The sequence below is a fragment of the Arvicanthis niloticus genome, chromosome 2 (assembly GCF_011762505.2).
Source record: "Arvicanthis niloticus isolate mArvNil1 chromosome 2, mArvNil1.pat.X, whole genome shotgun sequence".
NCBI lineage: Eukaryota > Metazoa > Chordata > Mammalia > Rodentia > Muridae > Arvicanthis > Arvicanthis niloticus.
Window position 1 is genome coordinate 133,008,462 of NC_047659.1, and position 26,642 is coordinate 133,035,103.

General features: G+C 50.1%; 1 protein-coding gene across 2 annotated transcripts in view; it reads left to right on the forward strand.

Moving 5' to 3' along the window:
• Ccn5 (cellular communication network factor 5) overlaps positions 1–13,757 on the forward strand; it is a 35,214-nt gene extending 21,457 nt beyond the window's left edge. Inside the window, exons 1-5 of one of the 2 annotated variants that reach the window (XM_034496157.2) lie at positions 1,516–1,824; positions 2,063–2,155; positions 6,030–6,246; positions 9,367–9,621; positions 12,723–13,757. In XM_034496157.2, coding sequence (XP_034352048.1) covers positions 2,096–2,155; positions 6,030–6,246; positions 9,367–9,621; positions 12,723–12,943 — 753 coding nt within the window. In that variant the 5' untranslated portion in view covers positions 1,516–1,824; positions 2,063–2,095 and the 3' untranslated portion in view covers positions 12,944–13,757. Of the gene's footprint in view, positions 1–1,515; positions 1,825–2,062; positions 2,156–6,029; positions 6,247–9,366; positions 9,622–12,722 lie in introns of those variants that run through there. The other variant, XM_076930196.1, reaches the window with a different exon arrangement.
• Positions 13,758–26,642: the final 12,885 nt, after the last annotated feature.

Genomic DNA, 26,642 nt, shown 5'->3' on the forward strand with positions numbered 1-26,642 from the left:
TGAGATAGGGTCTTGCTTTGTAGCCCAGGCTAGCCCCCTGTGTTCTTGGCTCACAGGTATGTTGCACTGTAACTGGTGGAGGTACCGGGAGCCACAGCCTTCTCCAAACCACCTCAGCCCGTCGTCTTCTTCTTCTTCTTCTCCTCCTCCTCCTCCTCTTCCTCCTTCTTCTTCCTCCTCCTCCTTCTCTTCCTCTTCCTCTTCTTCATCTCCTCCTCCTCAACCTCCCTCTTCCTCCTCTTCCTCTTCTTTCTCTTCTTCTTCCTCCCCTCCTCCTCCTCCTCCTCCTCCTCCTCCTCCTCCTCCTCCTCCTCCTCCTCCTCCTCCTCCTCCTTCTTCTTCTAGTAGGACCTCTCATAGCCATTCTAAACTCAAACTCTCTGTATCCAAGGGCAGCCTTGAACTTCTGATATTCCAGCTCCATGTCCCCAGTGCTGGGATTGCAGGCATGAATCACCACAAGAAGTTTATTGCTCAATGCTGGGGAGCTGAGGGATTTGAGCATGCCAGGCCCACACTCCAACTGAGCTGTAACCCCGGTAGAACCGCAGGCTTTTCTACCCGCGCCCAAGTCCCCGAAATAATGACCCTGAGAAGGAATTATTTCTGAATAACTGCCTAGGCCTAAAGCTTTTGTTTGGTCCCACTAGTTTACAAATCAATTAACCTATTCATTCTGTTCTGCGAATGTCACAGTTTCAGGCGTCCATCAACGTTTGGGCCAAATCTCTTCCCGCCTGACTCTATCCCAGAATTCTCACTCCTTCACCAGCACCCCAGCCAGATGTCCCGCCTTCTATTTCCTGCCTCCGTTCATTGGCCAATCAGCTTCTTATTGACAGATGATGCTTCTACATAAAACACAGAAGATTATCTCTACACCCTCATCTTTAAATCCCATGCCCTTCTATCCAACATCTGTTAATAGGACCTTAGGGACATCCCTTGTAGCCAACGGATACAGTTGGTCATGTGAATCCTGTGTTTTATTCTCTGCATATTTCTGCCCAGTCCAGTGCCCAGGAAGCCACACGCCTGCCAAGCACCTTCTGAACTGAGTATGCCAAGCTGCTATGCTAAAGTCCCTCCTCTGGACATTTGAACATGCTGTTCCCCCCGGAACATTCTACTGCAGACCCTTGTTAGCTTTCAGAAATGGCATCTCCCTCAGAAGTTGTATCCCACCCTTAGTTTGAACGGAGGGGGGGGGCGCTCCTGACTATTTCCATTGCTGGCCCCATCCCCCCGGGCTCTGGTGCCCAGGTCTGTGCTGTGTCTCCAGTCCAGCAGAGCCCCTCAGAGCTGGTAGAATTCAACAAAGACAACTGAGCTCAATCAGATCAGCAGAGTTCAGCAAGTGCCAGCACACAGTAGGGCTCAGTCTGCTTAGGCGTGGCCATCCTAGGCCACCTTCAGAGCCCAGGAGGATAGGGAGGCTATTGGCAGCCAAGAACAGATAGACCAGCAGGGAAGTTCTGCTGCCGGTCACACCCACCTCTGGGTGGCTGCCAGTCTCCCTTCCAGAAACCGCAGGCTGGGTCTGGGCTGCCCAGAACTTCAGCTTCAGGGCTCAGGACGCTGTGGGTCAGATCTGCAAAGCACTTGACAGACGCTTCTGATCTCCAGGGGACCCTGGGGTGGGACAGGGTCCTTAACAAGGCTGCAGCTGCTGTGGCAGTGGCCTGGGATGGAGGTCTTTCTTGCTGGGAACTGAGGAGCTGAGAGGCTCCTGTCAGCTTGTCCTTACCTCTTGGCACTTGCAGTGGCTTGGGCTTCACACACTGTCAGACACCTTCTTGGTGGCCTCCACGGCCTCACCTTCAGGTAACTGGGCTTATTCCTGGGACTATGGGGAGAAACGTAAGGACTATAAATGTTTATGTGTGAGTGTGTGTTGAGTGTGTGTTGAGTGTGTGTGTGAGTATGTGTTGAGTGTGTGTTGAGTGTGTATGTGTGTGTGTGTGTCTGTCTGTCTGCCTTTTTTTCTCTCTCTCTCTGTGTGCACCTAGAAGGAACCTCATTCCCTCTAGAACATAAAAAAGACTCAGATCTTGCCTCCCAGGTTTGAAGCTGGCTCCACAAGGGACACAGTGACATGAGGGGCAGCCCACTGATCCATCTCCTGGCCATTTCCTTCCTCTGCCTTCTCTCAATGGTAAGGCATCCTGGTCTTGAAAGATAGCAGAATTCTGGGTGGTGGGACAGATATGTGGTCACAACTTAGGACTCTTGAACAGACCCTATACTGGATATAGTCTGGTCTGTTATGCCCAGGCTTGCTTCCCTCTCTGAGCCCAGACATTTGCAAGTTCTGCTGTGTGATCTCAGGCAAGTGTCCTTCTCTTTCTGAGCCTCAGCCTTGGTTGAATGGGTACAATGTTCATGAGGCTTCTGGAGAGACCACTGAGGAGAACTGCTCCACAGAGGACAGCACAGGTCCTGGATCTAGATGGGTGTCTAAAAGAGGACAGTGGGACCCCACCACTCTCCTCACAGAAACTAAATCAGATGTGAGTGCTGTGTGGCTCTGACAGGACAGAGATGGATGCTGAGGTCCGATTGCAAAGTACAGTCCATGAGGGTACAGCATGCTGGCCCTCAGGCAGTCAGTGATCAGAGAGAGCAGGCGACATCTCTGTGGTAAATGTCCTTGCCCCTTGGTTCACATAGGGCATCTTTTCACTGGCTTGTGAGTAGTTCTGTTTGCCTCACATTTACAACAGTCTTATAAGAAATTGTCCTGTTTTATTCAAAGGAGACTCAGAGAGGGTAAGCAACGTGCCCCAAGCACACAGCAAAGAAAAAGAACAATAGAAGAACTGTGTGGTGGAGCCTGGGACAGACATAGGTGTGTCTGGAGGAAACCCCAGTCTGTGTCTCGCCACCCTAACCTGAGCAGTCCCTCACACTAAATGTTGACTTCCCAGTAACATGGAGTTAGGGTCTGGAGCCAATGGAGTGTGGGTATAAAGTCTCCCACCCTGGCCCCTGGAGGTCTCCCTGAACCAACTGCCTTCCAGTCTTGGAAGGGGATGGGCAGAAGAAGATGCTGGAGTGGGTGGCTTAGGTAGTTTCTTGGGCCTCCCAGGAGGGGAAGGTTCTGAAAGGCTGAGGAAGAGCTGCCCTGCCCTGTATTCGCCAGTGGAGCACCATCTGTGAAGCCATTCTTTCCTGCTTCGGAGAAGTTGATTGGCGTCTGGCACAGAAACCTAGGGATACAGTCATGGAGAGGATATGAAGCCACATTCTTCCCAGGGGAGGGAATTCTGGGTCTTCCAGGCAGGCGGTGGGCTCCTGGCTCTGGACTTCGGCAGGAACAGAGAACCTGGAAATAGCCAAGCCAATGTTGATCGGGGCTGACAGCGACCAGAGTCCTAGTTACTTAGTCTGGGGAGACCAAGGCAAAGGAGACAGCTTGAATATGGGGACGGGATGGTTAGCAAAAGTGGAAGAGAGGAGGGAGGCCAGGGGGCCTGCTGCTTCCGTATGCTAAGCAAGAACACCTGCCCTGCCTAGTTACTGTCCTTGAACTGAGGACAGAGGCTGAGGCAGAGGTTCAGATGCTAAGGGAGCCCCTGGAGGACAACAGGCTCAAGAGTTAAGTTTGGGCTCTGGCTTCCCCTCAAACTGTATTCTGACCCTGTCCCAGCTTTTCAGATATTTACCACTTGATTTTGACCTGTATTGTCCTCATTGTTTTTGGAGTTTATTTTGAAACAAAGTGTCCCTCTGTAGCCCAGGCTGACCTGAAACTCACTATGTAGTTCAGGCTAACTTCAAAATCTGCCTCAGTCTCCCACGTGTTATTACATCATCTTTAAATCAGACAAGCCGCTCATAGCTCACGGGAAAAGGGCTAAACGGACAGCTTGTCTACCCAGCACTCAGCTAAGGGTATCATTCATTAGTGGCTTTTCCTGGAGTCAGGACCTGGAGACGCCAGAAGCTACCGAGAGCCTGCAGCAGACCTAGGGCTCAGTGGGAGGCTTGTTTGTGCTCAGCCAAGGGAGTCAGACCCCTGCTCTGAAAGTCCTCCTCCTTTTTCTCAAGACAACTGCAAGCGAGTTACCCAAAAATGTATTATATTCCATGTTGAGATTACACAGAAGGCTTGGAGAGGTGGCGGTGCATGTTCATAGCAAGCTCCCAGAGGCTGCTGGTCCAGGAACCCTCTGGAACCTGAAATTCTGCAGAGTGCCCTGCCTTAGGTGGGAACCGCTCACACTCTGGTTGGGGACAAGCAGCAACTTTGGGGCGGCCCCTGCTGGCCAAAGTGAGAACTGTGGGCCCTTTAAAGCAGGTTTTTGGGACTGTGGGTCCAGGGGTGGGCAGGATGCCCCCCGCCTCCCCGGGGTAAACGGATCAATTGGTGCATCAGGACATATGGGGTCTTTAGTTTTCTTTTCCTAAATCACAAATCCTCCATATAAGGCCTTCTACTCCTGTTAAAGATGGATCGTCCACTGGTGGGGTAGGCAGTCTGGAACATCTTGAGTGGTAATTCCAGCTTGGTCCCCACCCTCTCAGAAGCTCACGGCTTCTGGTACTTCATCTGTGTATTTCTGTCCTGGGTGGGAGGCGCAGTTGTGGCACTGGGGTGAAGCCCTGCAATGAATGGGTACCGAGCCCTGGGCTCAGCTTTTGCCTCCTTCAGAAGTGTCCTCCTCTGGGGCCATAAGTCCACATCCACGAGGTGGGCTTGCCACGGCTCTCAGATCTGACTATGGGCAATCACTTTTCCCCTTCGGAGTCAGTTTTGCCATGTACACGGTGATGGGGGAGTGGAGTGATGTGGTATAGGGGTGGAGAGTTGGGGTGGGCTGGGCCAGATGGGCTGTGGACCTAGATGATTTTTAGAAGCTTCTGGACCTAGATGTTTCTTAGAAGCTTCTAGACAGCTTATTAAATAGATCACAGGTCCTGCCTCTGTGACTTCTAGTTTCATCAGTCCCAGAGGAGGCCTGGGAATCTGTATTGCCTTCTCCTGGCTAATCTGATTTGCACTTAAGGCTAGGAAAACACATGGGGCTATGCCAAGACTAGGAAATTGCATGTTCTGTTTGACTTCTTCAGCCTGAGGGGTAAGAACACACCCTTCACTCCTCCTCTGGCTTTTGCACTTGCTGTCCTGTGAGCTAGCTTAGCAAAGATGGCCACCAGAGTTAGCCACATCCGGGAAGCTGAGGAGATTGCTTGGTGGGTAAAGTGCTCTCAGTGCAAGTCTGAGGACCTGAGATCGAGCCCCAGCACCCATGTGTAGCAGCCGCACACGGTAGGACACATCTGTATCCCCAGAGCTAAGCGGGCAGCAATGGACAGATCCTCAGGTTCACTTGGCAAGGCAGCCTAACGAATTGGTGAGTGTCAGCTTGCTGAGATACTCCGTCTCAAAAATAGAAGGTAGCCTGTCAGTGGTGGCGCACACCTTTAATCCCAACACTTGGGAGGCAGAGGCAGGCGGATTTCTGAGTTCGAGGCCAGCCTGGTCTACAGAGTGAGTTCCAGGACAGCCAGGGCTACACAGAGAAATCCTGTCTCAAAAAACAAAACAACAACAGCAAAAAGAAGGTAGAGAGTGATAAATTCCCCCATGTGATATTGATGTCTTCATATTTACACACAAACACCTGCACACTACAAATACATGTGCACACCAAAAATAAACAAACAAGCAAAAAGCCAGCCATATTGATGGCCTCCTACCTAGGCTCAGGAGTTAGTGACATCATTTCCTGTCACCATTTTACAACCGAGGGAACTCAGGCTTGGAGAGTTCAAAGAGCTCTGAGGCCACTCAGCCAATAAGGCAGAGCCTGGGACTGACACTCTGACCTGGGTCCTTGCCCAAGGTTAGTGCCATGCCACCTTAGGAGCACTGTGGGATGGCTCAGGCTGAAGACCAGTTCTGCCTGACCCCAAGGCCAAACTAAATATCCCACATTGTCTGATTTGACAGAGAAGTGACCAGTTGTGAGAGTCTCCACACTTTCCATGATAGTCAAAACTGAGTGAGGTTTCTGTCTCCTCAGGTGTGCGCCCAGCTGTGCCCGACACCCTGTACCTGTCCTTGGACACCACCCCAGTGCCCACTGGGGGTACCCCTGGTGCTGGATGGCTGTGGCTGCTGTCCAGTGTGTGCGCGGAGGCTGGGGGAGTCCTGTGACCACCTGAATGTCTGCGACCCCAGCCAGGGCCTGGTTTGTCAGCCTGGGGCAGGCCCCGGTGGCCGTGGGGCCATGTGCCTCTGTAAGCAGGTTTGCTAGACCAGTGTGTGTGGTGGGGGCCGGGGCGGGGGCAGGGGCAGGGGTGGGGGCCGGGTTGTCAAGGCCTTGAGATCCAGAGTCAAAGTGGAGCCCACTATCTGTATCTTTTCTACCTAACTTTAGACTCTAGGTTTACTCAGCTCAACTGGTGACCCAAGGGCCCACTCCCAGTTTCTTCCCTCTCGTCCTCTGCTGGGACGGTCCTGATGGAGAATCCGTCCCCACCCATTCATATTAGAGCCAGCTTCCAGAGCTGGGCCAACAGCTGCCCCTAGGCAAATGTACAGCCTCGTGGGGAGCAAGGGTACAGGCTGCATGTGGGGTGTGGTATGTGCCACAAGTAGTGTGGGCACTTGTCCTGTTGCACAAGTTCTACAAAAAGGGAAACCGAGGCTCAAAGATGTTAGCTGGCATGCTTTATGCTCTACAGCTTGCTCCAGCTCCAAATAGATTTAAGTAACAGTCCACTCCCCCCATCCCTGGGCTGGGAGCCTTAAGATACTCTCTCTCTCTCTCTCTCTCTCTCTCTCTCTCTCTCTCTCTCTCTCTCTCACACACACACACACACACACACACCATGCTGTTTTCTGGTGGCATTGAACGTGTGACATTCCTCACCACGCTCTCAGGCCTGGGTGTCCTCTGACACTTTGGGGCAGGGCTTGGTGACCAATCACAAGGACCATGGTTGCTAAGCTGTGGCCTGACCTATGAGGTGCCAGGATCAGCTGCCAGTGGTGACCTTGCCAAGGGCCCCCCAAAGCAAAATTACTCCAGTTGAAACTTTAGGGATGGCTCAGTTGTTGTTGTTTTACAATTCATCTACGTCATCTAAGTGTGCTTCACATTTTGACAAAAACATGACCTCATCCTTCCCTTTCTTGTTCCTGCTCTCCACTCCAGCCTCACTAGCCTTGAACACCCAAACCATGGTCTGGACCACAGGACCTTTGCACTGGCCGTTCCTCCACACTCATCCTTTCCTAGATACACACATGGGAAGTCCCCCCACTTCCTTCACATTCTGACTCACTTGCCACTTCATCTGTGAGGCCCTGTTGCTGTATTTAAGAAATTGCAAATCCCCTCTTGTACCTTAGCCCAATATTTCACTAGGCCAGATCGCCAGGCAACACAGCCTCGGCTGGTTGGCTGTGTTCATTTCCACTGGAGTGCTCCAGTGGGGAGGGTGTTTGCCTATGTGCCCACATATCCTGAATCACAACTGCCCAACACATGGCCTAGGCCACAGTAGGTGCTCAGCAGATATTTGTGGCTTTACATGGATGCCAGCGGAGGTTCTAATGGGGCTGGCAGTCACTGGAGCCCTTTCCTAAATCCTGTGGGAAAACACTGTAGGAGCCCATTTTGCTTTATCCTCAGCACGGAGGTACATCCTAATATAGGCCCTATTTTGCAGGTGAGGGGGCTCAGCTCAGAGAGGGTTACATCACTTAAGTGGGTCACAGAGCTTACAAGTGGTGGAAGGAAAAAAAACTAGCTCTCGTGATTCCTGTCTTTCAACTGACTTCCGGAGGGAAGAAAGGACCTAGGGACTCCCAGGTAGCAAGCCCATGGCTTGTGCTCAGGGGAGGCTGAGGACCTCAGGTGAAGGTTGGTATCACGGGTGGGAAGGAGAGGTTGTCAGCAGAGGGGATTTGGGGGAAGCAAGAGCTTGGCTGCTGGACATGGGTACAGCTGGGTAGGATTCGGAGACAGTTCATGGGGTTTGCAATGTTAAAGGATCCCTCATAGTAGAAATTACCCTGTTGAAAGACTGGCTGCCCAGCCCCACCTACCCCACGCCCAGCCAGCTCTCAGTTGATGGTCTATGAGGTGCCAGGAACTCTTGCTAAAATTGTCATCCTCTTATTGACTTTCCTAGACATGCCTCTGTTTGTCAGGGTATCCTGGCAACCGGGGGCCAAAGCTGAGGAGGAAGTCAGGGTGTGTATGAGTGTGTGTTTGTGTGTGTGTGATGGTCTGTGGTGTGTGTGTGTGTATACGATGAGTGTGTGTGATGTGTGTGTGTGTGTGATGGGTGTGATGTGTATGTAATGAGTGCATGTATGTGTGCATGATGGGTGTGTGTGTGTGTGATGGGTGTGTGTGCGCACACGCATGTTCATGTGTGTGTGGATGTGTGTTTGCGTGTGTGTGTGTGTGTGTGTGATGGATGTGGTGGGGTGAACCCAGAAGTGGCAAGGCCAGGTGGGGACCAAGGTGCATCTGCCTGTGTGGTTTCTAGGGAACCATTGACAACATGGTCCAGGTCAGAAGGTCTTTGTGTCCAAGGAGTTGTGATCTGGAGGCAGTGGGGAAAGGGAACAGTCCTCTCTGGAGAATGAGGGGCTGCCGGGAGGAGTACTTTGGGCTCCAGCCCCCCAGACACGTAGTGGCATGAAGACCCACATCTTGAAGATATCACTGTGTGTTTCTTGGGCAGCTCTACGTGCCTGGCCCTGTGCTAGACGCTCTGTGTGTTGATCCATGTAACCTGAGGGCACAGGCTACTGTTATCATTGATGGTGACAAGCCCACTCAGAGAACTTAAGCAGCCAACGTAAAGCTCTAAACCCAGAAAATTCAACCTGACCAGACAGGGATGATGTCACACAGGAAAGGGGACAAAGAGGCTGCCACATGAAGCCCAGTCCCAGGGTGTGCTTCACAGCTAAAGATTAAACATCACTAACTTCAAAGTGTCTCTAGCCCAGGCTGGCCTTGAACCTCTGAATCTCTTGCCACCACTTCCCAAGTGCTAGGCTTACAGGAGTGCCACCAAGCATGTTATCACAGAGTTTATACAATGCTGGAAATTAGATTCGTCACACACATAATTTCATTTCTTCCGTAACACGCTGTGAAATAAGTTCCAACGTATCCTGTTTTTCACATGGAGAAACTGAGGCAAGAAGTGAAATTACCTGGCCCACAGCTAAGAAAATACAGAGATGGAGCTCAAGCCAGGCTCCCGGATGCCTCTCTGTCTTGCTGAAGAGGGAGGCCGGTCAGTGGGGCGGGGTGTGGTGAGGAGCAGGGTGCCTGTCTTGTGCTCTGACCTCAGGACCCTGTGCTGGTCCCCTTTCTTCTCCCCGTGCAGTGGAAGAGGATGATGGTAGCTGTGAGGTGAACGGCCGAAGGTACCTGGATGGGGAGACCTTTAAACCCAACTGCAGGGTCCTGTGCCGTTGTGATGAGGGCGGCTTCACCTGCCTGCCGCTGTGCCCTGAAGATGTGCGGCTGCCCAGCAGGGACTGCCCACACCCCAGGAGAATACAGGTGCCGGGAAGGTGCTGCCCAGAGTGGGTGTGTGACCAGGGAGTGACACCGGCGATCCAGCCTTCCGTAGCCCAAGGTGAGTGAGTGTCCGGTAGGCCTCGGGCCACCTTGGCCTCCCTCAGCTGCAGCAGCTCCTAGAAACAAAACTGACAAGCTGACAAACCAAAATAATTTTAACTAAGAAATCATGAAAAATAAAGTTCAAGGGACTTGAGTTATGGCTCAGTAGTTAAGAGCACTTGCTGTTCTTGCTGAGGATCCGGGTTCAGTCCTTAGCACCAACATGGCAGCTCATAACCATCCATAACTTCAGTTCCAGGGGAATCTGATGCCCTCTTCTGACCACTGTGGGTGCCAGCATGCACATGTTGTATGTACATACATAAGGCAAAACATATACACATAAAATTAAAATAAATAAATCTTAAGATGTAAGAGTTCAAGTTCAGGTGGCAGAGTCGGGGTGAGGTTGGGGGAGGAAGGAGCATTACCATGTTCGGGTGAAATTTTTCCATCTCACAGCAGTGGTATTAATAGTACAAGTGATATGAGAGTATAGATAATAAATATAGAACAACATAATATGATATAATATATATGGAATATATATTTATGATACTTAAATACATGTAAACAATTTATAATATTATGAATACATGATTGTTTGGATGTAGGTAAAATTCGTAGGTAAAAGATTATGTAAGCTGTGCAGTGGTGGCACACGCCTTTAATCCCAGCACTCAGGAGGCAGAGGCAGGCAGATTTCTGAGTTCGAGGCCAGCCTGGTCTACAGAGTGAGTTCCAGGACAGCCAGGGCTACACAGAGAAACCCTGTCTGGAGAACAAAACAAAGAAACAAACAAACAAAGATTATGTAAAAAGTGGACCAGGCATGACTGGAGTTTGGGTCACACCCATGGCAGGGAAGAAGTACATACAAGACAGCTACATCCTTCTATAAGCATTTCAATCCTGGGTTTTTTTTGTCCTGTTTCTTTAAAAACACTATTCTTACCACATGAATTTGACTGGGGAAGGTGACCAGGAAGTGAGGGCTGGTTCTGTGGATATCCCCCCTCCCACATGGGAAGGCAGGAGATGGGTGGCTTAGATAAATGGACACTGTGTTTCTAAACTCAGCTCTTGGCCGTGCTTGCTGTGTGACTCTGAGACAGTTGTTGAAGTTCTTGGCCTCAGTTTCTCCAACTGTAAGATGGAACTAATAAGAACATCTACCCTTTAGAATTGTGGAGAAGACAAAATGAATTCGTTCAAGTAAACATTGTAAGAAGGTCCAATGCTAGCACTGTGTAAGTGCTAAGGCCAACTTTATACCTGCCAGGGATTATGATGCATCAAGTTAGGCACATAGGAGACAGTCATCCAACCTACGTATTCCCCCTCCTAATAGTACCTGGAATTGAACCTAGACCCTTGAACACGCTAAGCAAACGCTCTACCATTGAGTCATGCTGCCAGCCCTCGGCTTGCATATCAAAAAGCAATATAAAAACCCTGCCACTCATCTGACCTCCCCTGTGTGCACATGGACAGGGCCACGCTTGCAGTTATTCCTCTGTATCTGTAACTCAACCAGCTGTGCATCAAATATAGTGTAGTACAAACAGTACAAGCTTATTCTGGCAAGCTTACAAATAAACGTGGTTATTTTATTTGGCTTAACAAATACTGGGGTCACTCCTCATCTACTCTTCTAACCGCAGGCCTGGCTATCTCTCCAGTGGGGGACCCCAGATACTTGCTGTTTCTCCTGGCCATGTGCTTGGTTTCTCTTCCCTCATGGTGGCTTCCTCCTCCTCTCTCTCATCCTGCCCCCCTTCCCCCCCAGGTCACTCTAATCCCTCCAGTAATTGGCTGTAGCCAATTTTATTTAACAAATAGGTTTAAATCAAGGAGCCAGGTTTGCACAACAAAAGCTTGTAAACAGGAGAAGTCACTCAAGTGAGAAGTCTCTGTGGGCCTAGACCTTCAGGCATAGAATTTAGCATTACAGTACAAAGGCCAAACCTCAACAAAATGGTTTTGTAATCAGGCTGGCACTGAACATGCATATGCAGGCTATTCCTTTGCAAAGATGGTTTCAGAATTATCCAGTAACATTTCCATTTTAGCTAGCGACAGTGACTGGGAGGTGACCTGAGTTCCCAGGAGGTTGAGCATGGCATCTGTGCAAACACTGCACCATTTATACAGGTATCCAAGTGCCCTCGCACCTCCTGCCCTAGTATACAAACACATGACACCTGTGTCGAGCAGGGTTTCTCAGCAGCAGTGACATTTGGGGTGGTCAGGTGCTGTTGGGTATGATTGGGGTGTGGGAAGACAACCTTGCCTCTGTTCTCTAGATGTCAGTAGCAACACCCCTCCCCCAAGCCCCTGTATACATACATTCATTGACTGTAACAATGGAAAACGTCTCTAGACATTGCCAAATGCTCTCAGGGCTAGAAGGAAGGACATCAATCATAAAGGAAAAGGAGAATCGGAGAGGAAGAGATGGGCCATGGTGAAGCTGCCATCTTGAGCCCTTCAGGCTACAGTACCACGCCACACAAATGGTAAAACACCAGGTATCAGTGAGTCGGAAGGTAGAGAAAAAAGAAAGATGGCAGGTAGAGAAATTTCCTTTAATTATCTGATTGGTAAGAAAAATGACAAATAGCCAATCGCTGGACTAAACTAAGGAGGCGGGTTTCCAGGCAAAGACAGGAAGAGGAGGGGAGGAGTCGGAGTCGGAGGAGATTGGGAACAGAGAGGATGGTGGAAGTGTTGTTGAGAGGAAGATGGAGCAGAAGCCATGGCCTGGAGAAACTCAAGTAGCAGGGATTTCATATCTGGGGAAGAAAGTGGTGTGGAGGCAAATCTGTCCAATATAGACATGCAGGTTATAAATTCAACCGAGTTCCATTTTCCTTGCATGGCCTTATTGGGGTTGAAGATTTACCACGACAATGGCCTTTGGTAGTTGTTTCTGTGACCAATGTCAGCAGGGTGCACTATGCCCAGACACCCTCAGCTATTGCTTTATCCAGTCCCAAATGTCAGGAAGCTTAGGAAGTAACTAAGACTGAACTGCCTTGCCGGGTTCCCCGAGATGGCCAGCGGGTGAGCTGACTTAGCTGCTGAGACCCAACTTCTCTTCTTTCTAACCCCCAGGACACCAACTTTCTGCCCTCATCACTCCCGCATCTGCTGATGTCCCCTGTCCAAATTGGAGCACAGCCTGGGGCCCCTGCTCAACCACCTGTGGGCTGGGCATAGCCACCCGAGTGTCCAACCAGAACCGATTCTGCCAACTGGAGATCCAGCACCGCCTGTGTCTGCCCAGACCCTGCCTGGCAGCCAGGGGCCGCAGTTCATGGAGCAGTGCCTTCTAGAACCAACTGGGGATGCAGATCCAGGTTTTCAGCAAATGTCCTTAGGACCAGGCCCTGTACTGATGGTAGATGCCCTTCTCCATGCTCTTGGTTGCAGTTAACTGTCCTGGTTGGATCACTGTCCAGAGCCACTGAGCAATCTCTGCTCTGTCTGAGGAAGGGGGAGCAGGTGACCAGCTCCATTTCTCTGATTCAGCCTGGAAATCCGACCCAGGCTTCTGGGTTCTCCTGTCTCGTTCCTTATCAAACGTGCACATGGAACGGCTTTCTCTCAAAACTTCCCTGTATGAAAAGTACAACCAAAAGGACCTTTAAAGCTAGGCTGTGCTGGGCAAGCCTGGCCACCATGCTGGGGACAATGGCAATAATAAGTACCAGGCAGCAGAGTGCTTGAAACTTCCTATTCCTTCTTAGACTTCTGTGCGCTTATCCCCGAAGATTATGAGTGAACTCGTAAGTGTGCCTTCCCTAATCCGAGAACACCCTGCCTGCCCGGGAAGAATTCAGGGGCAGAATTCTCTATGAACATGAAGAGATGAAGTCACACTGTCTTAAGTGTCCACAAAGTCCAGGAACTTGACCTTTGTATTTGTAAGAATGCATGTCTCTTAAATGCTCACAAAGCAGGAGGCTCCACAGGTCCGGCAGGCCAGAGCCTTTCTCCTCAGCACGAGAAAGACAAGGGACAGCAGAGTACCTCCTCTGGAGGACTGGCCCAGCCTGGATTAAACACTCAAATCAAGTGTGGAATTTGGTTTGGTATCTTGTGTTTTTGTGCAGAAATAAAACAAAGTAAAGCCTACCTAAATATAAATGTTATATCCTCTCCACTTTGTGGCTTGGGAGACAGCTCGGTTGGTAAAGCATTTGGCAGGGAATCATGAGAAGCTGTGACCCCACATACAAAGGTCAGGTGTGGTGGAGCTTCCTCACAATACCTGTACTGGAGAATCTGAGGCAGGAGAGTTCCCAGGGCTCCATAGCCAGACAGCCTAGCCTATTTGGTAAATTTCAGGCCAGTGAGACACTCTGTCTCAAAAAATACAGTGGACAGCTACTAAGGAACAGTGCCTGAGGTCTCTCTCTCTCTCACACACACACACACACACACACACACACACACACACACTCACATACTCACACACTCATGGAAGTATGTACATATTCGCGCATGCCCACACACGTGTACACACACACTCACACACTCACACACTCACACACTCATGGAAGTATGTGCATATTCGCGCATGCCCACACACGTGTACACACACACTCACACACTCACACACTCATGGAAGTATGTGCATATTCGCGCATGCCCACACACGTGTACACACACACACACACACTCACACACTCATGGAAGTATGTGCATATTCGCGCATGCCCACACACGTGTACACACACACACATACACACACACACTCACACTCACACTCATGGAAGTATGTGCACATTCGAGCACGCCCACACACGTGTATACACACACACACACACACACACACACAGTAAATACTTTTTAAACTAGAAATATCATGAAGGTCTAAACAAGCCATCAGAAGTGTCTCTGGCTGGCATATTGACACATGCTTTTAATCCCAGAACTCCAAGACAGAGGCAGGTGGATGAATCTCTGTGGGTCTGAGGACAGCCTGGTCTACATATTGGGTTCCAGGCCAGCCAGAGCTACACAGTGAGATCCTGTCTCAAAAATCAAAATCTAAACAAACAACAATAGTTTCTATGTTTAAACAGTGATTTTTTTCCCTATGAAACTTTTAAAGGTGTATGTAATTCACACAGATGCACAAGGCACAAACTCTGACTTGAGTCTTGACTCGTGTGACTCGTGCACTCATGTGACCAACACCTCCATCCAAGTATATAATGTTCCCATCACCTCAGAACAGTCCTTCTGCACTTCCTGCACCTGGATTCGCTTGATCAGAGAGGTGACTCCTGTCCTGCCTGATTGCCATCTCCACAGGTGTGAGTTCACACATTTGATGCCTCACACTCTTTACTGACCAACTTGGCCCACTCAACAGGAAAAGAACCATTTAGTGTAGGTACTGAGTCCATCTGAGAGACCAGCTAGAGAACCAACATCAGCACCACATCTGGAAGTGAGAGCCACCTCCTGGTGGCAGGCACAAGGTTGACAGACCCAAAGCTGTCCCTGAAGGCAGAAGGGACCTTAGGATGCAAGGCTGCCACTCCCCCTGAGTCACCAATCAGGGTGAAAGGTGAGCTTCCGTGATTCTGTGTGAAGAGATGGTGTTGGCTCATAGGTGACGACCTTCTAACCTTCCTCTCCTGGGCTTTCAGAACTGAGCTAACTGGGTCTGTCTGGCTCAAAGTGTCTGCACTCACTTCCTTAGTGCTGGGTTGGAGCAGAAGGGGAGCTTGGTGTCTTAGACCCAGTGCTCTCTGCAGACTGCTCTGTCAGCTATGGCTGAAGCTCCCAGCGCAGAGTTGGTCTCTGTAGACGAGGGGCACCCCATCTTCATGCATGTCGAGGGGCTAATGAAGACTGGGCTCCTTTGGTGAAAGGCGAAGAGAGATCTCTTAGCTGCCTAGATGCCCAACACGGCCCATGTCCTAACTGGCAACAACTCTAGAGAATCTGGCCCTCTAGACTGTCCCAGGAGTAGGCACCGGGATGGTCTAGTGAGCATTTCCCGTGTCCCGGTGCATCTGTCCATGACTACGAAATGTGACGTGCTTGAAGGAATTCCTTCTCCACAGTGGAAACTGAGGCCAGAGGTAAAATTATGGATATTATCAAGGCTGGGACTCGCAGAACCAGCGGAACCCAGGAGCTGTGCACTTCTCCTCCATCTCTCTCATCTTCCTCTTATCATTTCTGGACTTTTCTCTCCTCCTTTGTTTTATCTGTCCTGTCTCTCCTCTCTCCTTTCAATCTTATTTTTTCCTTCCTTTCCTAAATTACACGTGGTCATTTGTCTACTGTTCAAGAACAGCCTGCCCTTCCATCAGGATCTGGTCAAAGCAGGAGCTTGCATTTCCTGAGTCGGCGGCCTCCGGCCCACCCTGAGTCACCACTTCACTAAAAGCTGCGGTTTCAAATTGGCTTTGGTAGAGGAACCTGCAACATGGTGCTGCCCCCTAGTGACATTTATAAGCATGAACAGTGGAGAGGCTGCCAGCCAATTGAAGTCCTGAGACTAGAGCTCACTGCTGCCCCCTGTTGCCCAGACAAAGTGCAACCTGTTTGAAGACCCGCGGGAGCAGCTACTTCAGCATGTGGTGATAGAGATAGCCAGTTTTTGTTTGTTTGTTTGAGGTTGTTGTTGTTATTTTTTCTATCTGTGCTGAGTGTATTAGTTAATCAGTAGTCCCTGGGCCATTTTACCTTGTCTGTCCCCTACATGACTCCATCATGAGTGCCTTCTTCCATTGGCCACACTGCATAGCCAGGAAGACCTTTGTCAAGCACAACTATGACTAAGTCACTCTGCTTAAGCTCCTCAGGGACCCTGAGATAACCCTCTACCCCGCTGGACCAGATCCCCACGACTCTCAGGCCTGCTGTGTCTTCCAGATCTTCTGTGTAGAGACACCCCAAATGGCTGCGGAGTCTCCTCTTGGCCAGATTCTCCACCTAGACCATTCTCCAGGCTGCCTGCTCTGACCTAGATGGCTTTTGCTGTTCCTTGTGACTCTCAGTCTCATTTACTTCGAGGGTAAACTCCTCTGGCTTCCAACTAGATAAAGAACCAACCTATGTAGGCAGTGTTTGGCACGGTTCAGAAGTCAGGGAGAGAAAGGATGCAAAGATTGGGGTTGGGGGGGTAGCATAAAGCTTGCAGCCATGACTCAGGCTGGCCTCACAGTCTCTGTGTTTCTGGTGGATGAGGTGACAGGTATTATCATGTAATGCCAACCAGGGAGCTGACACAATTTTATTATGTTCTTGTGGTTAGTGTGCTGTAGGCCCAGGATCTTAACCTGTTCTCTGGCTCTAGAAACTTGCTCTTGACGTCACTACATAGGCTGGGGGGGGGGGGGGCTGGAATAGGAGGAGGAAGCCAGGAGAATGTTTCTAAGAAGGGCCTGTAGGCAAGTCTCGGAGCTTTCTGGAATATTGGGGTTCTTAGTACCTGCTGTTCGGCCTTAGCTATGTTAGACTTTGTCTGAAACTCTGTAACGGTAGAAAGTCCCACTTAGGGGTCTGCTGTGTATGTATCATCTGATTTGACTGTCATAAGAACTTACATGGTAAGTGTGTCAGGATAATGCTAGCTGCCTTACTAAAGCAGGCAAGCATTCTGACAGGATGGTGACTTTCCTCCGTGTGATGCTCCTGGCCATTTACATGGTGACCCACCATTCCCCAGGGCACAGAGTCCTCTGTGTCTACACTGCAGACAGAAATGGAAAAATTCCCCTACTCTCTAAAGGCCATGCCTGGAACCCACACTCTAACTTGCACCCCATTGGTGACACTCACCACACAAATACTTGTGGCTGTAAGAGAGACTGGCAGTGTCATGTCTTGCTGGGCAGGTGTCTCCATGTCAACACTACACTGTGGAGTCTTTGTTAGAATTAGGGTGACAACAAGACTCTTGTTAGCAATCTGTCTAACCAGCTTACTCAGCTAATCAGAGCTCTGCAGGCTGTTTGAATGGGACACTCCCGCCACATGCCTGCTGAGTGGCCAGCAGGCCACTCTCTGGCACCCTTGTCTCCTCTGGCTTTCTGCCATCAGATTGCATGCTTGCCAAGAGTCTATTGGGTTTGTTTCCAAACTGGCCTGCACCAGCCACACTGGCCTTTGTGAAAAGGCAATTGGATTAGTGATCCCATAAGCTAGTGAAGTATGAGCACAAAAGAAACAGATTTGTTTTCTAATGAGAATTCAATAAATACTTGTGGTTTAAAAACTACTTTAAATTAGACATGGAGGACACAACTCTGAAAGTTCTGGAAAGAAATATCCAGGAGGCAGCTGGAGTGACAGCTCAGTGGTTAAGAGCACGTGCCGCTCTTACAGACGTCCTAGGTTTGATATCCAGCATCACATCAAGTGGCTCACGACTGCCTGTAACTCCAGCTCCAGGGGTTTGATGTCTCTGCAGGTGCCTGCTCATATGTGCACACATGTGTGCATGCACACACACATACACACATGTACACACATGTGCACATACACATACATGCACATACACACACATGCACACACTTGTACGAATGTACACACATGCACACATGAGCACACACATATATGCACATGTGTAGACAGGTACACACATGTACACACACATGATCACATGCACACACACATGCTCACATGTACACACACACATGTACACACATGTGCATGCAAACACATGTGTAGACAGGTGCACACACATACATGCTCACATGCACACACACATGTGCATGCAAACACATGTGCATGCACACATGTGCACACATACATGTGCACAATGTGCATGCATGCACACAATTAAACTAATAAAAATAATGTTAAAAAAGGAAAAAACACAAGGACACAGAGGGAGTCTGCACGCCTGCTCTTGCATCAGGTGCCTGCCAGTCCCTGGGTGTCCTTCACGTATGGGGGCAAGGATAGGACTAAACTCAAGGAGTAGATTGGAAAACAGGATTTGTTTTTAATTGAATAAAGTCTTCCAGGTGCATTCCATTTTTAAAAACTCCTTGGAGGCGGGGTGTCAACCTCTGTGTCGGCTCTAGCTTCTCTGATGTGCTGTGGCTCCAGGGTTCAGTTCCTAACACTTCATTTTTAAAAATCTTACGAGCCGGATGTGGTGGTGCACACCTGTAGTCCTGGCTACTTGGGAAGGCAGCTTGTGTCGCACAGTGAATTCAAAGGCCAGCCTTGGCAACTTAGCACGATCCTGACTCAAAACAAAAGAGGGCTGGGAATAAGACTCATTGGTAGAGGGCTTGTGTAGTGTGAGAGCGAGACTCAGGATTCAATCTCCGGCACATCAGGAAAAAAAACCATTCCCTGCTGCTTGAGTAACTGATTCACCTCTAGTCCCAGCTCTGGTGGATATGTCAGCTTTTACAGGATCAGTATCCCCATTTCACAGGTGAGTAAACTAAGGCCCTGGATAACTGAAGATTAAAACCAGCATTCAAAACCAATTTGAAAATGGCTTATGAAGCAATAGATTCCCATATTGGTTTTTCATAAATCTTTAATTTGGTTAACCCAGTCTCTACTCTCTCCTTTCTCATTACAAAATAAGTTATTTATTACTTTTTCTTTTGACACAGGGTCTTACTGTATAATCTCGTCTGGCCTGGAGCTCTCTTTATAGATCAGATACCCCTGCCTCTGGCTCCCAAGGGCTGGAATTAAAGGCACGTACCACCAAGGTTGACCTGAATTTTTAAACAAAGTTTTAAAGATTTATTTTTATTCTGTGTATGGGTATTTTCCCTGAATGTGCATGCCTAGTGCCCAAGGATGTTAGAAGAGGGTCTTGGATTGTCTGAAACTGGAGTTCTGGTTGTGAGCTGCTGTGTGGGTGCTGAGAACTGAATCGGAGCCCTGCACGGGAGCAGGGACCAGTGAACACTTGTAACTGCAGGGCCATCTCTCCGGCCCCAGGATTTAGAACTGTATTTCTAAGCACAGCTCAACTATAACACATTTGAATATAAGTGGCCACATATGACCAGTGGATAAAGCACGGGGTACTGCTCCACGCTGTGCAACTTTTAACACTGTGGATGCACAGGTATGTGCAAGCACATGTGCACATATGCACTCATACAGTCCAGAGGATAACTTTGGATGTTGTTAACCAAGCACCACTCACCTTTCTTTGAGATGGAGTATTGAGTCTCCCACTGGCCTGAACTCATCCACGCTGAGTGGCCGGCAAGCTCCAGGGATCCCTCTGTCTTTACTCCCCAGTGCAATTACAGGCACACACCATCATGCCTGGTGCTGGTGCTTGATCTCAGATCCTTATGTCTTCAGGGTAAGCAAACTCCCGGCTGAGCCATCTTCCCAGCCCCCAGCACATGGCGTTCCTGTCCAGCTTTTCCACATCTTCTTGCCCTCTCTAGACCATGATGTCTTCCGCATCAGCCCTGGCCCTGTGATGCCCTGTGATTTAGGCAGCTCTTGATTTCAGCAGAGTAGGTTCACAGCAGAAGAGAGGGTGGGGCTTCTCAGCAGCTGGACTCTGACTGTCAGATGGCACAACCAGGGTCACCTGTAAACTCCTCCCTGCAGGGAAGTGTGGCTGCCAAGAGGAGAGCATACACAGCTGGTGGCCCTCCCCTGCATGCCTCTTGGTCTGGTGACTTCAACAAGTACTAGGCCTGAGTTTCCTCTTGTCTAGGGTGGGATCAAAGTGCCTAGCCCACAGCCCCACTATGAAGATTAACTAAAGGCATGCCTGCTTCATGCTTCATGTGTGTGATGATGGCACATGCCTGTATTCTCAGCACTCAGAAGGCTGAGGTGAGAGGAGTGTGGGGTTCAAGACCAGCCTGTACCACATAGAGGGGTCTTCTTAGAAAAAAGGAAGGAAGGAAGGAAGGAAGGAAGGAAGGAAGGAAGGAAGGAAGAAAGGGAGGGAGGGAGGGAAGGAGGGAGGGAGGGAGGAAAGAAGGAAGGAAAGAAAGAAGGACAAACCAAAACCACCAAGGAAGTTTTCATTACTTAGAATGATCCTCCAACTAAGAACAAAGATACAGTAGGAAACAAAGTGGGGGTGGGGTGGGGGTTGAGACCGTACTTGGCTGCTGAGGTGGTAAAACCACAGCCAAGGCATCACATAGGAGGTTTGAGTTTGTGGTTCTAGAGAGAACTCACATCTTAAACCACAAACAGAAAATGGAGTGAACCGGGAGTAGCTCTGTCTTGGAAACCTGAGAGTCCTCCCTCCTCCCTGGTGACACACCAACTCTAACAAGGCCACACCTTTGGAAACCTCCCCAAACAGTGCCACCAACTGGGGATCTCATGCTACAGTGTCTGAGGCTATGATGTCATTCTCAGTCAAACCATCACAGAGAGAAACAAATTTTAAAAACTGCTTTACTCTGTAAATTCTAAAATGCACTCAGACATAGAAAGAATTACTTGATAACTCTCAGTGTTCCTTTGACATTGTTTTTGTTTGTTTGTTTGTTTTGAGACATGGTCTACTGTGTAGCTCTGCTGAACTTGCTCTGTAGACCGGGCTGGCCTCGGACTTCCAGAGAGCTGCCTGCCTCTGCTGGCATTGAAGGCGTTGTGTCTGACCTATAGCGGGTTTTTATTATTAACTGTGAGCAACATAAGAATTTATCAGTGAGTGTCGAAAGCTTTAATATCTCCATCAACCTAACAGTGTCGATCCTCGTACAGTGAAGAACAAGTCTCAGTGACTTAAGTAAATGGTCACAAACAGATGTCAGGACTCCAGGCATGCTTCACATGGCTGCCATTTGTCCCCCAAATAACTTCCTTGTCCTCCTGGGACAGTGGTACCCACTAGTGTGGATATATGACTATGGTGCTCTCTCTGGTTCTCCAGAAATTAATATTTGTCTTCCAATGGCCAGAACATTTGGGACATCCCCTGCTCAATCCTGTCATCATCATTCTTTGGTTAGCGATCATGTCGTGCAGCCCAGATCCTGGAGTGACAGTCAGGCTGCAGACAAGTCACAGCTGCTCCTTAAGGAGCTTCCAACGATGTCCCCTGGGGTGAAAACAGTCAATTCTGTTAGAGGAACACAGAGGGATCACATCAAGTAAAACGCCTGAGCCTGCTGGAAAGTCACTGAAGTGCATCCTAACTGTAAAATCAATTGCTTATGATCTCCAAAGCCTTTCGGAATGAGCAAGACAGAAGGCACAGGGGAGACACTGGTTGGGGGAGGGTGAGGCTCTGGGCACATGTATTTGATCCATATAGGAATCCTGTCAGGCAGATATTCCTACTCACCTGCTGGGGCAGAGACTGGCAAACTGAGGCTCAGAGAGGTGTAGACACCCGTCTAAGATGGGACCTAGGCCCAGCTCACTCAGATAACTACTCCATCCTGGGCCCTTGCTCACCACCTGTTCTTGTGTGGCCTTAGATGATTCCCCTTTTATTCTGGGCCCCAGCTTTCTCTCCCCAACATGGGAGTGGCAAAGGCTTCGAGCTTTCAAGGAGAACCCAGGCCTCACTGGAGGGCCCTGGGTACCTTGCTAGCGCCAGGGAACAGAGGAAAATCACAAGGTCTCCTCAGTCCTCAAGGTGGGGGGAGTGAGGGTAGACAGGACAGGGGGGTGGAGCTGTAGGGAGTGCCTTAGGGAGTTCTGTTTTTGGTGTCTGCTCAGCAGATGACTTTCCAAGCTGAGAAACACACGTATACAAACTCTAACCTCCTCTTGCTTAAAATAGACCTGCTGAACCAAAAATGCCAAGCACAGGGAAGCGTCACCTGCCTGGCAGGGCCAGACAGTGCCTCCATGGCCCCATTTATACCCACCTCAGTGGATGGCACGTCTCAGCTCTGAGTCTTAGGATCCTCACAATGGTGGGACAGCTCCATCTACCATGGCTCCTGCAGCCGTCTGGCAGATAAGGAAAGCAAGGACCCCAGGGCCGGTGGAAGGGTGATATGGCCAACGGCGACTTGCCTAACAAACCCTTGGGGACTCAGGCAGCCCCATGTTTACATACTGTCTTAGCCTTGACCACAGGGGCTTGGTAGGTCAACACCTCTTTCTTGACCTGTAGAGGTGACAATAATGTAATGCCCGATACACAGGGGACTCCAGAGCCTCTGGCCTCGCCTCTATTTCTGAAAACAGAATTTCTGGCATCTGTAGACAATTTTGAAAAGGGAGGAAGCAAGACTAGCAGCTCAGGGGCAGGCAGGAAGGGGCGTGTCATAGCTTCTGTAGCACCCTCTGTGAGGAGCATGGGTGACTTGGTTCCCACGTGGGGAAGCTGAGGCACAGAGAAGTGGAAATGTTCTATCCATGGACCCCCGAGTAGAACGTGAGGGAGCCAGAATTCAAACTCAGGTCTTCATGGACCTCAGCTGTGCTCAGGATTATCCACATGAGCTCCCCCCAACCCCCACCTCTGCCAGGACCAAACCTGCTTGTCTCCACAGGCTCTTCTCCAGCCCTTGATTAGTGGAAGGGCCTGGTGCCCTGCCCCCACCCTTAGACGCCTGCCCAGGTTTCTGCCTCTCTAATGCAGAGAAGAATCAGAAAAAAAAACAAACTTGCTGATGCCCTTACTAAAAATAAAGCCGTGGCAACTGTGTTAGCTCTCCCTCGTCAGCACCCCGCTTCTGGGGCACTTGGCTGCCATCCTGACTCTCAGGGGGGTGAAGGCGTGCAAATCTTTCTCTATAGGCACTGAGCCCCAATACTGCCCCAGAACTGAGGTCTCACAGGCCACAGGCCACAGGCCACAGGCCACTCCCTGTGATCCCAACAGTGGCTAAATGCTCCTAGGCAAATCCTCAGGGCAGGCTTCTCCATTCACCCATGGCAGCTGTCAATTAGTAAAAACATGGAGATTTCCCCCTCCCTCCCATTCCTCTCCAAATTACCTTTTGGGGCTGAGAAGAGAGAGCTCAGCCTATAAAGTGCTTGCTACACAAGCAGGAGAATGTAAGATTACTCCCCGGTACCCAGTTTTTAGTCAGGTGTGGTGGCATAGGCTTGTAACGGCAGCTGAGGTCAAGAGGGTCTCTGGGGCTGGCTGGCTGGCCACTTGCCTGAACTGGAGAGCCCTGCCTGAATCCTAATAAGAGATTTTGTTCCAAGAAAATAGTAATGTGGATGACTCTTGAGAAATAACATTCAAAATTGACATGTGGCCTGTGCATGCATGCACAGACATGTATATGCATATCCCCCACATGTACACGTGCATATCTACATCCACCCCACTCCCACCCCCCCCAAAGAAGAACCTTTTGGTTTTCTGGACCCTGGGCTAGAATAAAGGTGTCTGTGTGTTCCCATTCCTTCCTGGAGACTAAGGAAGAGACCTGCCTTCGTCCCACTTTCAGCTTCTGGATGTGACCTGCTTTGCCTCATCTTGGGGTCCTTCCTCCAGTGATCAGGGTGACTTGCTCATGCTGCCAAATCTGTGTCTCTCTCTCCTGCCTTCATCTCTCAAGCATAGGACCCCTCGCGGTGATGCTGGACCCACCGGAGACTTGAGACCGTTTCAATGCTGAAGCAGGCTCAATCAACATCTGCAGCTGCCCTTTGTCAGGCAGCCTAATGTATGCACAGGTCCCAAGGATGAGGCATAGGCATCCCTAGGGGCCATTCTTATGCCACTGCAGTTCCGTATGAGACAGAAAGGAAAACAAACAAACAAACAAACAAACACAACATTCAGGTGACTGTGAAATTGAACCAACCCGTGCTCAGGAAGCGATGGACATGGCTGCTCCTAACTTGGACACACAAGTCCTCATTTGACCTTAAACTGCCGCTAGGTGTGTGCCGTGCACACACAGGTCTGAGTGCTGGACACCAAAGAGTGACCCTTGCGGATGGGGTATATGTGGAACTCGAGGGTTGTACTCTAGTGGGAGGACCGGAAGATGGTCATGGTCGGCGCTCTATGGGAGGAGCTCAGCGGAGAGCCCCTGGGGTGGTGTCAGGAAATAAGTCCAACTGTGCTGGGAGTGGCAGAGTGGCCAGGGTGTGAGCCAGCTGAGTTTGGAGGATTAAGCCCATCAGTACCTGGATGGCACCTCTGCTGGTACCCAGCCCCTGACAGGGAGGTAACAGATGGCCGGGTGAGAGGGGGAGAAGGCTGTAAGGAGTCCCAGAGGAGAGTTTACAGCAGGGACTGAAAGTTGAGGGTGGGCGGAGCAAGCAAGGGTGAGAGGCTATCAGGAGATAGGCCTGAGTAGTCGTGATGACAGTAATGCATGCCTCGCTGCAGCAGACACTTGGGAAGGCCAGCTGTCCCCAACAGCTTCAGGTGAGGGTAACTGGCACTGCGCCAGATGTCTTTATACGGACCCACATCTAGGACTCTGAAAAAGTCCTACATTTGGAGCATGGAGACAGTAGTGGGCTCCTTGCTCCTTCAGAAGTGGGCTCAATGGAAGGCTTTCCCAACACCTAGCAGCTCAGGTCATACCCTGGGATCATCCAGAGGCCTTCCCTGTATCTCCACAACCAAATCCACCAGTAACTCTTGACCAGTGAATCAGGGTGTATCAGCCTCTGAGTCTCAGACACTGATATAGTGGATCAGATGTTCAGAACAGGCGGTCTTGATAGCAGACGGCTTTGCTGTGCTCTTTTGTGGCGCTACATCTATCTGTTCAGTCTGCCTTGAGGGAAAGGGGTGGACTTGGAGGGCAGGACTTTGGAGATCAGTCCTGGGAGTAGCATGTGTCATTTCCACAAGAATCCACTGGCTAAAGCATGGATTGGTGAAGTGCTTTGATGCCAGGGAGCTTAAGCAACAAGGCTTGTGGTGTACCCAGCTCTCTACTGTATCCCAGGGCCATCTGCTTCTCTTCATTTGTTACCAAAGGCTAGCCCCTTCAGCGTATGCCGTTCCCCTGGCTGATGCCGTTCCCCTGGCTGGTCTTCACTCTGCCACCTTTTCTCTTCCACATGGCAGCCCATTGCTTTTTCTGAGGTGTGCTGGTGAGACCCGGTGTTATTTAGCCTAGTCTGGATTTGAACTTCTGATCTCCCTGCCTCCACCTCCCAAGCACTGAGATTACAAGTATGGACTGCCATGCCTGGCTCGGATGCCTTTTGAAAAGAAAAGAAAGAAAAACAACAACAACAACAACCACCAGATTATAGTTGAACTGTGTGTATTTTTTGCTTACAGCTTTTCCATGGTTTTCGATTGTCCTGAAAAGTCAGCCTGGGATCTGAAAAAGTGGCTCAGTGGTTAAAAGCACTGGTTGCTCTTCCAGAGGACCTGGGGTTTGATTCCCAGCACCCACATGATGGTTCATAAGTGTCTGTAACACCAGTTCCAGGAGATCCTACGCCCTCTTCCGGCCTCCATGGGCACTGTGCAAGTGGTACACAGACATACAGGCAGGCAAATATAAAATGAAAGTTAAATAATAAAAAATTAATTTGTAGAAGTCCTCTCTCTCTCTCTCTCTCTCTCTCTCTCTCTCTCTCTCTCTCTCTCTCTCTCTCTGTCTCTCTCTCTCTCCAGCTAACATCCTAATTCTCTTGGTTTCTGTCTCGCCAGCTTTTCTGCTGTTCTCTGTCACCAGGTCACCTCCCTTGTGCTTTAGCGAGGAACCTACGTGTGTGGGCCTGGACTTCTTCTCCCTGGTCACTCCTGGATGGCTTGGCACGCTCTCCCCAAGCAGTCCTACTTTCCTCCTTCATCATACCTGTCTTACTTCATCTTTTTGTCCATTTGTCATCCCTCCCCGCTTGCCGGCATACCTGTTCTACTCTCACCGAGATTGGTGGGCACCAGAGGACGCTTGGTAAATATTGATGGACGGGAGGAAGAAAGGGTGCTGAGCCCCCAAGACCTAGGGCGAGTTAGGGCAAGTTAGGGATGGAGGCGGGTGCTGTGCACACCTGGGCTGGGCCTCTGCTCCAGATGTCCCTGCGGGCCCTGGTTAGGGCGAGGAGCGTCGGGAGAGCTCAGAGCCCGCCCCCTGCTGTACGCGGGGCGCGGCGGGGATGGAGCGGGAGCCGTCGGGGCGCACGGAAACCCGCACTGGG